Source organism: Pelodiscus sinensis, chromosome 8 (assembly GCF_049634645.1).
Source record: "Pelodiscus sinensis isolate JC-2024 chromosome 8, ASM4963464v1, whole genome shotgun sequence".
Lineage (NCBI taxonomy): Eukaryota > Metazoa > Chordata > Testudines > Trionychidae > Pelodiscus > Pelodiscus sinensis.
Window position 1 is genome coordinate 45,499,504 of NC_134718.1, and position 14,326 is coordinate 45,513,829.

The following is a 14,326-nucleotide window of genomic DNA, read 5'->3' on the forward strand; positions in this document are numbered from 1 at the left end:
GTGTGGAGAGGGTGCATAAAGAAATGTTCTTCATTAGTTCCCATAATAGAAGGACTAGAGGACACCAAATGAAATGAATGGGTAGCAGGCTTCAAACTAATAACAGAAAGTTCTTCTTCACAAAGCAAAGAGTCAACCTGTGGAACTCCTTGCTGCAGGAGGCTGTGAAGACTAGAACTAGAACAGAGTTTAAAGAGAAGTTAGATAAAGTCATGGAGGCTGGGTCCATGGAGTGATATTAGCCAGGGGATAGAAATGGTGTCCCTGGCCTCTGTTTTGGAAGGCTAGAGATGGATGGCACAAGTCAAATGGCTTGGTCATTGTCTTCGGTCCATTCCCTCTGGGGTAGCAGGTGTTGGCTGCTGTCGGCAGACAGGCTACTGGGCTAGATGGACCTTTGGTCTGACCCAGAACGGCCATTGTAAGCTCAGGGCTCAGGGTCGGGGGTCTCACTGGACCACCTTGATTTTCATGCAAACCTGCTCCTGGGTGGCCAGGCTGGCAGCTATCCTGCCCTCGATGGCCACTTTCCTGTGCCTAGTGTGGCGGTCATGGATGAGGTCCATGATCTCTGCACTAGACCAGGCGGGCGCCCGCCTCTTGCGGCCCCGAGCAGGCTCCTGGGAGCCGCCAGCCTGGCCCCGGGAAGAGGTGGGGCTGGGTGGCAGCGGGTGGCTGGTTCGTGCTGTGCCAGGTGCAGGGTCTGCTGGCTGGGTGCTGGCATGCTTGCATCTGGCACGAGCACCGTAGCCAGCCCGTGCCCCTTTAAGAGGTCCGGGGCCAGGAGGGGGGCAGACGAGTTTCCCTGGTGGTGCCCAGAGTGGCCACCAGGGCAAGCTGGGGAAGGCTAGCCTCCCACTAGTTCGAATTAAGTGGCTACACAGCCCTTAATTCGAACTAGTTAATTCGAACTAGGCATTAGTCCTTGTAGAATGAGGTTTACCTAGTTCTAATTAAGCACTCCGCTAGTTCGAATTAAGTTTGAACTAGCGGTTTGTATGTGTAGCGCCTATCAAAGTTAATTCGAACTAACGTCTGTTAGTTCGAATTAACTTTGTAGTGTAGACATATCCTATGGGATATGAAAGGGATTTAGGATGTCAGAGGGGGTTCTGACCTAGAGTGGGGGGGTTGAGGTGTCAGAGGGGGCTTGGGGTATGGGCTCTAGCTGGGTGGTGTTTACTTCAGGTGGCTCCCAATCAGTGGCACAGAGGGGCTGAGGCAAGCTCACTGCCTGCCCACTCTGGCTTCGTGAAACAGCCACCATGTCTGACCTCTAGGCACAAGGACCAGGCAGCTCTGCACAGCGTGTGCTGCTTGCACTCACAGGTGCTGCCTCTGCAACTCCTACGATGAAATAATTGCATTGATGGAGAGACAATTGGTGGTCAGTAAGTTGATCCGCCTGCCCAAGGAAGGCCCTGTAGGGGGGGCAGGCAACCTACACCAACTCCAGGAGTTCAGGTATCCAAACACTTGAAGAGCACTAAGCAGAAGAAGATGGGGGCCAAAAACCAGCTGGGAACCCAAGAACGGTAGTAGTTAAGGGGACCCCAAAGCTAAACCTCCTAATCCACAGAACAGGAGAAGCAACTATAGGTGTTATGAGTGTGGGAAGTTGTGCCACGTAGTGGCTCAATGCCAAGAACCTCGAAGAGCCCATACAGTGTAATATTGGGGATTGGTGTGACCTATGCTTCCTACTCAACCTGGCAAGGGTTACAGTCATCCCAAGTAATTATACAAGGCCAGTAAAAGTAGATGGGGTAGAAATTATGATGCTTGTGGATTCCAGGAGCATTATCATTCTGATCTCAAGTAAATAGTAAAGTCCAGCCAGGTAATGCAGGCTAAATGTACATGGGGTTATCTGTGTCTGTAGGACTGTTAACTATTACCCCATCATATCAGTGAAAATAGAAATTCTGGGAAACATCACTAGGGTGAAAGCAGGAGAGGTCCCATACCTCCCATATCTTATGCTCATCAGAAGAGATTTCCCTGAGTTTGGAAGCTTACCCCCACTGGAGGGGTGGAAGGAGAGAGCTCCCTGAACTGAGGGAGGCCCCACAGAAAAATGGTCTCCTCCATTGTTTGCAGAAGTATCCCAGGAGCTATTCCCTGCCCCTGGGAGAGGCAGGAAGACCAAGAGGAAAGAAGTTAAGGCCAAGGCTCTGGATGCCTGAATCTTGCTGCAGGCACAGAGGGCCGCATATAAAGGTGGACCGATACAGGCTATGGAAGGGGAGGACCCTGAGGCGCCAGAGGGTTCAGAAATCAGTTCCAACTCCAACCCCATAGAGCCAGCCAGGACGGCAGAAGTAGAGCCCTTAGAGTTAGGGCTGGTAAGTCCTGGGGGATGACTTTTGGTTAAGACTAAGTAAAAGACCCCAGGTATGAGAATGTAAGGAAGGAAGTGGCCTTGATGGGGTAACCATAGTGGGAAAAGCTCGAGGTCCAGGGTTGTACTTTATAATCAAGAAGGACCTCCTATACCGGGTCATATACATGCAGAAGCGAGAAGTACACCAGTTCCTAGTACCCCAAAAACACTGGAGGGCAATCTTAAACCTTTTTGGAGGACATCTGGGGGTGAAGAAAACCCAGATATGAATCTTGTGCCGATTCTTCTGCCAGGGGGTACATGAAGATGTCCAGCAGTACTCCGCCTCCTGTACTCCAAGTCAATTGCACATCCTTCATCCCCATCTAAGAGCCCCTTTGGTACTCCTGCGGATCTTTGAGGTTCTGTTTCAATGTATGTCCATGGACCTGGTGGGATCATTAGAGAAGATGGCCTGAGGCCACCAGTATGTGGTCATTATCCTAGATTATGCAACCAGGTATCTAGAAGTTATCCCTCTATGAAACAGTGTTCAAGACTATTGCCAAAGAATTAATGACAATCTTGCATGGGTAAGGCTACCAAAAGAAATCCCCAACAGACTCGGGGATCCCGTTCATGTCCAAGCTAATGAACCTGTATTCCCTGTTCCATGTTCAGGCCCTGTATATCTAGCTTTACCATCTACAGATTGTTGTCCTGGTAGAAAGATTCACCAGACCCTCAAGGCCATGGTAAAGAGATATGTTAAGCAAAAATGGGAAAGATTGGGACGCTCTGTTACCTTGCTTCATGTTCACTTTTCTTGAGGTTCTCCAGACATCCACTGGATTCTCCCCCTTCAAACTATTTCATGAACATCACCCCTGGGGTTTCTTGGACATACAGAAGGAAATTTGGGAGGAGGAACCTAGTGAGGAGAAGAACGTAATCGAGCATGTGTTACAAATGAAGAACCGAATGCTCTGGATCACTCCCAAGTGAGGGAACATCTAGAGGATTCCCAAGAAGCCCAGCAAGCTTACTACAATCATCAAGCCAAAGTTTGGTGTTCGGTGGTTCCAACCCGGAGATTAAGTAATGGTACCAGTGTCCACAGTAAATAGTAAATTGCAAGGACCCTACAAAATAATTGAACCCATAGGGGAGGTAAATTACAAAGTGCAGCAACCAGGATGCTGGAAACAAGAGCAAATATACCATAACAACCTTCTGAAACCCTGGGAAATCTTGGGAGGCCTGTACCACTGTCCGAGGAAACCTGCCCCCAGTGAACAAACCCGCTGTACAGGTGAGGTGAAGTTATTTCCTGATTTAACTAGAAGAAGGAGATATCCTAGATGATCGTCCAGAACCAAAGTGGGTTGGACGTCTGAGGCATATCATCACATCATCACAAACCCTGGGGCAGGAGTAACAATGAAGCCCTACCAAGTACCAGCAGCCAAAAGGGAAGAAATAAAAGCAGAAGTGGAAAAAAGGCTGGTGATAGGAATAATTGAAGATTCCCAAAGTCAGTGGTCCATCCTGATATTGTTGGTGCCCAAAACTGATGGTATCACACAGTTCTTCAATGATTTCTGTCAACTAAACGAAATATCCCAGTTCAGTTCAGTCCCATCCTCTGCATAGACAAACTAGTGGACCGTCTAGGCAATGAGTGGTACTTGACAACCCTAGACCTGACAACAGGGTACTGGCAGATCCCCGTGGCCAAAGACATGAAGAAGGAAATGGCATTCTCTTCATCAGAGGATCTTTTCCAATATACGGTCCTTCCTTTTGGACTCTTTGGGGCCCCAGATATTTTTCAGTGCCTCATGGACATGCTCTTATGTCCCCATGCCAGTTATGCTGGTGCCTACCTGGATGATGTGATTATCCATTCCCCAGACTTGGAAAGCTACCTGAAGAAAATATCTATATTTTCAAACGAGTTGGCCTAATGGCGAACTCTGCCAAATGCACCATAGGGTACATGGAGGCTAGATATCTTCATTACATGGTGGGAAAAGGTCTGCTGAAACCACAACATTACCCCCAATCGAGACACAAGAAGCAAGTTTTGGCATTCCTAGGACTAAGGGAGTATTATCTGCAATTCATCCCCCATTTTGCCACACAGGCAAGTCCCCTAATGTATTTAGTGAAGGCCCATGATCCTGATCCGGTTAGATGGTCTGACATGGCAAAGGGCATTCGGGAACAAATATACACAGTGGATGAGAGAGTGTCTTGCCATTAAATGGGCCATGGAAGCAGTGCAGTACTATTTGCTCAGCACAGATTTGTCCTCATGATGGACCATGTCCCTCTCCAATGATGCAGTGGACCAAGGAGAAGAACTCAAAGATGACCAGATGGTTTTTATTCCTCCAGCCTTTCCAGTTCTGTGTGCAACAGAGTGGGGAGCCACCATGGCAATGCTGATGATTTATCATGTATGCAATCTGACATCCCAAGGTGCCAAACCCTTGTTGTTGAGCAGGAGGGAGGGATATGTGACAGACCCAGGCCATTTGGCTACAGTAGTTTGATAGAAGGTAAATATAGTGGTCACTGGATAAATAGTTTTCTATTCCTTGAATGACAAAGGTAGGGGCTGGTGCAGAGCAATCAGGAGGATCCTAGAGACAATTAACAGCTTGCCAGAAGTTGGACAGAGACTGTCTAATCAGAACATCTGCACCCACCTTTTGGGGCTAGTTTTTAAGGCTTCCCTTCAGAAAGGAAGCCAAGGACTGGGAGTGAGGAAGCATGCTCTGGAAGAGCAGAATAATGTGCTCTTTCACAGGTACCAGGAGGAAGGTGCTTTTTTCAGGTACCAGGAGGAAGGTGATGAGAGGGGTTGTTTGGGGAAGTGGCTCATGGAAGGACTGCAGCCCTGATGGTGGAGGAAACACTACCAGTTGCCACTGCCATTAGTGTACCTGAGCCAGAACTTGGAGCAGAGGGTGAGCCCGAATTCCCCCCAACCCGCTCCACACCACTATTGAGACAAGAGGGAAGATTGGAACTAAGGAGGGGTTTCACTTTGAGGTTTCACCCCAAATCCGTTGACTGACCTATGGTGTAGGTGGCTCAATAGACTGTGACCCTTTGAAAAGGGAGAGAGGCTGTGTTGAGGATCACAGCAAACCTCTAAGGCAAAGACTAACTGCCTAGAAGCACAGGACCCCTGAGGCAATGTCAGAGCTCTGCCACAGCATGAATTAGTATTAGGCATGGAACAAAATTCACTAAATGGAAAAAAAATGATATAACAAATTTTATACTGTGAAGTATCCATTTCATAACTCATCTAAGTCAGTTGGGCTTTATTGAGCTGACCAAGACCAGCTGAAAATCTGGCCCACTGAAATGTTTCTCTGTGATCACATTTCTCCTGCCTCACATACTACCTCAGGGTATGTCTACACTGCCACCCTAGTTCGAACTAGAGTGGCTAATGTAGGCAATCGAAGTTGCAAATGAAGCCCGGGATTTAAATATCCCGGGCTTCATTTGCATCTTGCCGGGCGCTGCCGTTTTTAAATCCCCGTTAGTGCGGACTCTGTGCCCGCGGCTACACGCGGCACGGAGTAGGTAGTTCGAATTAGGATTTCTAATTCGAACTACCGTTACTTCTCGTGGAACAAGATGACTGGAAAAAGGCAAATGTATTGCCCATCTTCAAAAAAGGGAAGAAGGATGATCCAGGGAACTATAGGCCGGTCAGTCTTACCTCGGTTCCTGGAAAAATCATGGAAGGGATTCTTAAGGAATCCATATTGAGGCACTTGGATGAGAGGAAAGTGATTAGGAATAGTCAGCATGGATTCACAAAGGGCAAGTCGTGCCTGACCAATCTGATTAGCTTCTATGATGAGGTAACTGGCTCGGTGGACATGGGGAAGTCAGTGGATGTTATATACCTTGACTTTAGCAAGGCTTTTGATATGGTCTCCCACAATAGTCTTGCCAGCAAGTTAAGGGATTGTGGATTGGATAAATGGACGGTAAGATGGCTAGAAAGATGGCTAGAAGGCCGGGCCCAGCGGGTTGTGATCAATGGCTCGATGTCAGGATGGCGGTTGGTTTCTAGCAGAGTGCCCCAAGGTTCGGTTCTAGGACCGGTTTTGTTCAATATCTTTATTAATGATCTGGATGAGGGGATGGATTGCACCCTCAGCAAGTTTGCGGATGACACTAAGCTGGGGGGAGAGGTAGATACGCTTAAGGGCAGAGATAGGGTACAGAATGACTTAGAGAAATTGGAGGATTTGGCCACAAGAAATCTGATGAGGTTCAACAAGGACAAGTGTAGAGTCCTGCACTTGGGATGGAAGAATCCCAAGCATAGTTACAAGCTGGGGACCAACCGGTTAAGTAGTAGTTCTGCAGAAAAGGACCTGGGGGTTACAGTGGATGAGAAGCTAGATATGAGTCAACAGTGTGCTCTTGTAGCCAAGAAGGCTAATGGCATATTAGGTTGAATTAAGAGGAGCATTGCCAGCAGATCCAGAGATGTCATGATTCCCCTTTATTCGGCTTTGGTGAGGCCGCATCTGGAGTATTGTGTCCAGTTCTGGGCCCCCCACTACAAAAAGGATGTGGACGCATTGGAGAGGGTCCAGCGGAGGGCAACCAAAATGATTAGGGGGCTGGAGCATATGACTTATGAGGAGAGGCTGAGGGACTTGGGTCTGTTTAGTCTGCAGAAGCGAAGAGTGAGGGGGGATTTGATAGCAGCCTTCAACTTCCTGAAGGGAGGTTCCAAAGAGGATGGAGAGAGGCTGTTCTCAGTAGTGACAGATGGCAGAACAAGGAGCAATGGTCTCAAGTTGTGGTGGGAGAGGTCCAGGCTGGATATTAGGAAAAACTATTTCACTAGGATGGTGGTGAAGCACTGGAATGGGTTACCTAGGGAAGTAGTGGACTCTCCATCCCTAGAGGTGTTTAAGTCTCGGCTTGACAAAGCCCTGGCCGGGTTGATTTAGTTGGAATTGGTCCTGCCTAGAACAGGGGGCTGGACTTGATGACCTTCTGAGGTCTCTTCCAGTTCTATGATTCTATGAATGCTAAAGAGCAAATTCTGCCAGACACATGCACAGAATTGTCACTGATTTTGTGCTTCAGTACCTATCTCAGTTAATGGGAGAGGGTGAAATCTCTGCTTTAAAATATACCTGAAATATCTTTTTTTCCCCCTAGGAAATGAATGACACACATGCTGCCTCAAGATGTTTGTACCTTCTTGCTGTATTGGCTAATCTGGAAAAGAATCATGGGCAAGCTAAGGCACTTCTAGAGAAGGCACAATTAATAGGAGGAAATGAACAGTTTTGGTACAATAGTACTCTGAGTCTCACACAGGCAATTCTAGATGAAGATAAGGAAGGGAAAGAGAGAGAGGTAAGAAAATAAAATAAATATTGTTCCCTTTCCCAGTACAATATGCAGCTATAATTTATATTTTTAAATTGTATTATGTAGCCTTATGACTTATTTAATTAATATAATAAAATTTAGTGCATATATAGTTGCTGTTCCCTGAGGGTATGTTTAAAGTACCTTTTAACACTTTTGGCTGGCCCCATCAGACTCAGGCTTACAGGGGTTGGGCTATGGCACTGTTTCATTTCAGTGTATGTGTTCAGGCTTGGCTACAGCCTGAGCCTGAATATCTGCACTGCATTTAACTAGCCCCATAGCTCAAGCTTGTTGAGCCCAGCTCAGCTGATAAAAGCCAGCGGGGTATTCAACTGCTTTGTATATATACACTGATACACATTTCACACTTCCAGTTTGTCTCTTTTTACTAATTTCCTGGCAGAAGCAGACAAGCAATGTTTAGTGGTTTTAGCAGAAGATAAGCTCACTGTTTGTGCACTGGAAATAGTCTATCTTTCCAACTAAATTAGTGTATATAACTTATTCCCGATTATTTAGTTTTCATACTTAGAAAGCCTTTGCAGTGGGATAGAAATCATATAAGGAGGAGAAGGTTATATTGAAGAAAGGTGTTTTACATTTATGTCAGAATTATAAACAACACCAGTGAGTTACAGTTTGACAAAATGATTTGTATGCATCTATATTGTAAGTTGCAATTGCAATTTCAGCTGGCTATATTCTTTTCTATATGGCTACATCTACACTACAAGTTTTGCTGGAAGAGGCAATGCAAATGAAGCGCGGATTAGCGTTTTCTCGCACTTCATTTGCATACTCTCTTCCGACCTGTTTTTGTGCTAGGCGTTTTTGCACAAAAACAAGCAGTGTAGAAGTTTCCTTTTTGCGCAAAAAGGAAATGTTCACACTGCTTATTTTTGTACAAAAACCCCTAGCACAAAAACAGGTCGGAAGAGAGTATGCAAATGAAGCGTGAGAAAACGCTAATCCGCGCTTCATTTGCATTGCCTCTTCCAGCAAAACTTGTAGTGTAGACGTAGCCTATGATGCATATGTCTGTTTACATTACCAAAAATAGAAGTTCATCTAGCGAAATGGAAGCTATACTCCTAAATCTCAAAAGGTGCTTTCTCTTGTGTTGCTTTTTTTTAAAAATTCAGGAAGACATGTATTGCAATTCATACAGTACTTAAGTACTTTTTAAAATCCATTTACTATTTACCATGTATTTCATGAAGTTAAATGCTAAGCAGAAATAATTTGACCTTTGAGTCAACAGCTTCCAGACATTAACATTTAGGAGATAGTGTTTTAAATACTATTATTGGTTTTGTTTTTTTGTTATTCATGGGAAACAGGAAAAAATATTTTCTTTTACAAGTCGCCCTGATACCTCTACATGCTCAGTTACATGCTAACTGCTTAAAAATTGAGCAGTTCTTCAAATTGTTCCATAATAGTTTTTCTCAAGTTGTGAAGTGCTACATTTTGGCACCTCTAATCATGTTAAGCTTGATCATCTTGGAGAATATGAGGAAAATATAACAAAAGATTTTCTTTACAATTGTGTGTTCTAAAATAATGGTTAACATATATAGACATATAAAAAGACAGTTACATAAATTATACTGTTATTTGCAGGCACGTAACATTTTGCAAAAAACTGTGAAGGTGTTCAGATCTACATTAGAAGAAAGACCTAACAGAAAGTCTGAATTGGGTTTTATAATTACATCCCTTGAAGCCAGGTAATATTTGATAAAGATATAGTAATGCGTGTGTTTGTAGTATTTGCTTTTGGGGGGGGGAGTATAATATTAGCTATATATGTCTTAGAGGGGTAGACATGTTAGTTTGTAACTTTAAAAATGAGTAGTTCTGTTGCACCTTAGAGACTAACAAATAAATACACTATATATATTTATATCACGAGCCTTCGTGGGCAAAACCCACTGTGGGTTTTGCCCACAAAAGCTCATAATACTATATGTGTGCATGTGCGTGAGTGTGTGTGCACGTGTGTGTGTGTATTTGTTAGACTCTAAGGGCATGTCTACACAGCAGCGTTATTCCAGAATAATGAATGCTATTCCAAAATAAATATGCAAGCTCTACACAGCAAGCCCACTATTTCAAAATAATTTTGAAATAACAGGCATCTTATTCTGGATTCTATAACCCTCATTCTACAAGGAATTAACACCTATTCCAAAATAGCTATTTCAGAATAGGGCATGTGCAGACAAGGCAGCTAGAGTTATTTCGAAATTAGTGGCCTCTGGAAAATCCCACAGGTGTCCTCCTGGCCACTCCGTCCACACTCATCAGAACTCTATAGCCTTTAAAGCTGCAGGCAAAAGAGAAAGAGCTTGTGGCACGAAGCAGGCCCTGCTTGCATCATGCCACACAGCAGGACTCTGCAGAGCCTTCCCTGCTGCTCTGGCCAAGCCCACTGCTCCAGCCAAGCCTCCCACAGCTGCCAGCACTGCCTCAGGAAGCTGCCAGGACCCTGCCCGGGGCCAAAAGAGGGGAACACCATCCTCATTTGGTGTAGAGATCCTGGGTCTTCTTGAGATCTGGGGTGAGGAAGAAAACCAGTGGGATCTCCGCAGCAGACACAGGAATGCAGACATTTATGTCTGAACGGCCAAAAGCCTGGGCCACATGCATACCCAGGAGCAGGTACACATAGAAGTCAAAGAACTGAACCAGGCCTACAGGAAGGCCTGGGAGCTCAGGTCCTGCCCCTACTATGGGCAGCTCCATCGCATCCTGGGGCGGGGGGGCAGTCCCATCCCTGCTTCTTCATTGTGGACTCTGAGCTGGAGATGCCCGTTATCACCTTCCCAGGGGGTAAAACCAGTGTGGAGGAGGAGAAGGAGAAGGAGACGGACAAGGCCAGCACCAACTCCATGCCTGCTAACCAGAAGGCCATGCTCGCCCTGCAGCTGGTATCCCCCTCCCAGGATGTCTCCTGGGCATTATCCAAAGCCAGGAAAGGCCCCTTAGGAGAGTGCCATTTCTTTCCCTAGACACATATGGGTGGAGGCAGCGAGTAGCCAGGGGCTGCTGCATGCTCCTCACTCAACCTTTTCAGTCTGGGGATCGCGCAGCAGCTTGTGCACATGGGTGCACGTAGAGCGCCAATCCAGGGCGCACAGCCCCTGGAGGCTGCAAAACCCCCAGCTGCGTTGCAGCACCTGGTGAGAGCTGCTGAAGCAGGGCTGATTCATCTGCACAGCCTTCCTCACAGTCGTTGACTGCCTGGTGGCTGCTCCCACGCCAGCTGCTCCCCCTCCAGCTTCCCCTCCTAACCCCTCCCCATGGCTGCCGAAATTATAACCAGTTGTGGTAAAGAAAGAATATTGTATGGTGAGACCCAGGTTCTATTGTCCATTTCCCTTACTCCAGTCTTGCCACCTTTAGTGATTTTTATTATAAGATTTGCATTATTTTTCTTAAAGCCTCTCTAGAAACAAGAGTCTGCATCACAATGTCTGCTTTCACCTTTTCTAAAAATTGTATTTGTAGTCCTCACAGTTGCAGAGGAAAGCTAGAAAATGTGAAACATATGCACCTAAAAGGCTCAGATGCCAGATGGCAATTTTTTTTTTCTTGAGTAATGAATTGTATTTCATGGTAAGACTATCACAATTGCTTTGTGAAAAGTGGCAGTGCAAATTCACTTATAGTTCATCCTCGATCCCCAACAATCCCCGGACAGGAGGTCATGATCTCGTTCCTTCCCTTGCGATGAGACATCCTAGACTGTGTGATGTGGATGAACAGGCCCCAAAACTTATGGTTATGTGAATAGAATTTGTGGGTCCATTCTGTTCCTCCCTCCCAAAGCACATGTGTGCTAAAGCATCCTTTATACAAGCAAGACTCACTTCACACTTTGTTGCCATGTGGTGTTCCAGCCATACACACTTCTTTATTCCAACACCCTTAGATACGCTACTCACTTTACTTAACATTATTTGTTCAATCTTTAATTTACCCCATTATCTTAGATTGTTTACCCCTTTTGCAGTTAGCACTTTCATAAAATACAGGGTGTGCCCATTGTGTCCCTCCCTATTTCTATAAGCCACATCATAATAATTCTGGAAATTTTGATCATGCTTGGCAGTTTATAGTCAAGTCTTTACCCAATGACTGAGGAGAAAAGGCTGTATTTCCACATATTTGCTTCAGCCTGAGGCTCGCCTGCATGCTTGCTAGAATCAGACTTAATGGCCCAGCTTCTTAGCAGGACTCATGTCAAGCCAGAGAAAGCCATGCAGACTCCTCCACATATACTATTGCTAACTATCCCTTCCCCTTCCAAAGTCTGAGATTTTTTAACAGCTGGGGCAATGATCCTGCATGCCTATAATCCCAGTTCTATCAAACTGGAAAAATTGCACTTTAAATGTACTAATGTATCATTCGTACACTGGATTTCCTTTTTCTTAGCTATGCTGTACTGATATGGCCAAGATGAAATTGGATTTTGTATTACCGTATTTTCCGGCGTATAAGACGACTTTTTATGCTAAAAAACATCCCCCCAAAATCGGGGGTTGTCTTATACGCCAGGTATACAGGCAGTCCCCGACTTGTAGGTACGAACGGGGCTTTTCTCGCCCCGGAGGACACAGACTGCGGGACCTCGTGGTCCCGCCGCCTGTGTACTCCGGGGCGAGAAAAGCTGCTCCGCGTCTCCCTGGTCTGCAGACCAGGAAGACGCGGAGCAAAGACGCGGAGGGGCTCCGGCAGCGGGGCAGCCCAGGCGCGCCTGTGATGCTCCTCTGCCAGCTTCCCCCGAGGCTTTGCAAAGCCGCGGAGGGGCTCGGGCAGCCCAGGCGCGCCTGGGCTGTCCCACTGCCCGAGCCCCTCCCGCGGCTTTGTGAAGCCGCGGGGGAAGCCGGCAGCGGGGCAGCCCAGACGCGCCGCGGCTGACCCGCTGCCGGCGTCCTCAGAGGCTTTGCTCCCGGTGTCCCTGGTCTGCTGGAGACGGTCCCCAGCAGACCAGAGGCACCGGGAGCAAAGCCGAAGCAGCGGCGGGGTGCCGCGCTTCTGAGGCTTTGCTCTGGCAAAGGCTCAGAGGTGCGGGACCCCACCGCTGCTGCGGCTTTGCTCCCGGTGCCTCTGGTCTGCTGGGGACCATCTCCAGCAGACCAGGGACACTGGGAGCAAAGCCGCAGCCGTGGCGGGGTCCCGCGCCTCTGAGGCTTTGCCAGAGCAAAGCCTCAGAAGCGCGGCACCCCGCCGCCGCTTCGGCTTTGCTCCCGGTGCCCCTGGTCTGCTGGGGACCGTCTCCAGCAGACCAGGGACACCGGGAGCAAAGCCGGGGAGGCGGAGGGGCGCTGGGGCACTGCCGGTTGGCCTCTTAAGGGGGGGTAGTCTTATAGGTTTTCGTCTTATACTCGCCGTATCTTTTAACTAGAAAATTAGGGGGTCGTCTTATACGCCCAGTCGCCTTATACGCCCGAAAATACGGTAATATAGCCTCACTGCTTACACTGAAAAACTTGGCTTACACAGAGAGATCTGCTGTTCTACTAACCCAGATAAACTTTTTTTCCCCCTGTTCACATGTGTTAATTATGGCTGCATATGATTGGGCATATTACTGCTTTGTTTATAACACTAACATGGTTCTAACAAAATTTGCATTCCCACCTCTTCTCAACAATGCATTATTTTTATATAGTTCCTAACTAGAACTATACATACATACATCAGACTAAGGGCTGTGTGTTTTCATTTTACTATTTGTGTGTAGTTGTCTCATTTTTCTTATGATTACAGTATCAGTACATTAGTTTTTAGTTTAGCTGATTATGGACTTCTCAGTTTAGCTCCCTTTTAAATGGATACTTAAACTTGGGTAAAGGTCTGAAATAAATATGCATCTAATAACTGGCACCATGGCATTACTCAGATGGTGTTGAAATATTATTTCTGAAAAACAAGGCTTTGTGTATTCTATTTAAAACCATATCTAATTGTTAGAGTATAGTAAGTTTATAGAAAGGTTCATCCTCCAGATCCATCACAAACATTACAATGGAAAAGGAAATAGAAAGAAAAAAAAATACAGCAGTTTTTGGACAAAAATTAGTACTTGGGCAGTTTCTCAGAGTTTTTACCGCATGCTATAGTGTGCACTCTATTATTCTCCATAGGAAAACGCTTATTCAAATAAAATATGTCCAAGATTTCATGAAGGTTAGTACTGTGTCCTCTCAGTTATCAAGTATGCTACAGGAATCATATGACGAATTAATTCAAATTGAGGAGAACTTCCTTCTCTATGGCTATAAAGATCACAGTGCTGAAATCCTGCTCGAACGTGCAAATATTCACAGGTAAACTTACAAATTTGCTGGAAATGTTTATTATACCATAGTTAAAAAATTAATCAGGTGTCTGATTTAGAATTAGAGTTCAGTTGTCTGGAGAAATTTACACGAGAGTTCATAATACTACTTATGTTCATATCGATTTTGGATTCACATAATCATCCTTGATGGAATATATCAACAAGTTATCTGTAAAATCAGGAATTATTGTTCCTATGCATGTAATAGCTATTCT

General features: G+C 46.0%; 1 protein-coding gene across 11 annotated transcripts in view; it reads left to right on the forward strand.

Annotated features, from left to right (window-relative positions):
- Positions 1 to 14,326, forward strand: part of CFAP46 (cilia and flagella associated protein 46) — a 213,819-nt gene that overhangs the window by 126,973 nt on the left and 72,520 nt on the right. For all 11 annotated transcript variants that reach the window (XR_012905646.1, XM_075935219.1, XM_075935218.1 and 8 more), the window contains 3 exons: positions 7,538 to 7,738; positions 9,380 to 9,486; positions 13,915 to 14,097. Coding sequence is in view for 10 of the 11 variants with exons in the window: in XM_075935219.1 (XP_075791334.1) it covers positions 7,538 to 7,738; positions 9,380 to 9,486; positions 13,915 to 14,097 (491 nt within the window). In the remaining variant the exon portion in view is untranslated. The remainder of the gene's footprint in view (positions 1 to 7,537; positions 7,739 to 9,379; positions 9,487 to 13,914; positions 14,098 to 14,326) is intronic.